The sequence below is a fragment of the Penaeus monodon genome, chromosome 33 (assembly GCF_015228065.2).
Source record: "Penaeus monodon isolate SGIC_2016 chromosome 33, NSTDA_Pmon_1, whole genome shotgun sequence".
Lineage (NCBI taxonomy): Eukaryota > Metazoa > Arthropoda > Malacostraca > Decapoda > Penaeidae > Penaeus > Penaeus monodon.
The window spans coordinates 36,106,531-36,107,051 of record NC_051418.1 but is presented as its reverse complement, the minus strand read 5'-3'; the positions used below and the strand labels follow the sequence as shown (position 1 = coordinate 36,107,051).

General features: G+C 32.8%; 2 protein-coding genes across 3 annotated transcripts in view; both read right to left on the bottom strand.

The window, feature by feature from the left end:
* LOC119594446 overlaps positions 1–521 on the bottom strand; it is a 56,086-nt gene that overhangs the window by 10,755 nt on the left and 44,810 nt on the right. The gene's annotated exons all lie outside the window — the stretch shown is intronic.
* LOC119594447 overlaps positions 28–521 on the bottom strand; it is a gene marked incomplete in the record, with an annotated part of 1,300 nt that continues 806 nt past the window's right edge. Inside the window, 1 exon segment of the mRNA XM_037943506.1 lies at positions 28–521. Within this exon segment, the coding sequence (XP_037799434.1) occupies positions 356–521 (166 nt within the window).

Here is a 521-nt window from a genome sequence, read left to right as displayed (position 1 = left end):
CGCTACTGACAGCCATTTACAGGGGTTGTTTTTTTTTGCTATTATAATGATCTATGAGGGGGAACTAAAGGAAAATTAAAAGCTGAAAGCAATATTTCCATTAGGGAGCAAAGCTGGATATGGAAAAAAAAAACAGGAATAAAGAGAAGAATGAGAAAATAGACAGGAGAATACCTAAGAACTGTTTGTCCAAGCTAAAACAGCTCATGTTGGAAGGCCACAAAATACTATCAGAAAAAGATATTGCACATGTCTCATCTTATTTTTAGCTTATCACAGCAATGAGAAAACTTTATAGAAAAAAAATTATTGAAGAACTTTATAGATTTGGGCATAATTTTGTATATTTTAAGTTTCATGGAAAAGAAAAAATGAACAATTGCATCAAGCTGGCACATCTAATGACAAATATGGATGAAAGAAACTGGAACAGAATTAACAGTGTGTGAAAATTGTACAAGCAAGCCAACTTTGCACATGACGTTATCAATCCTATCATATTCAGACCACATGCTCTAGAA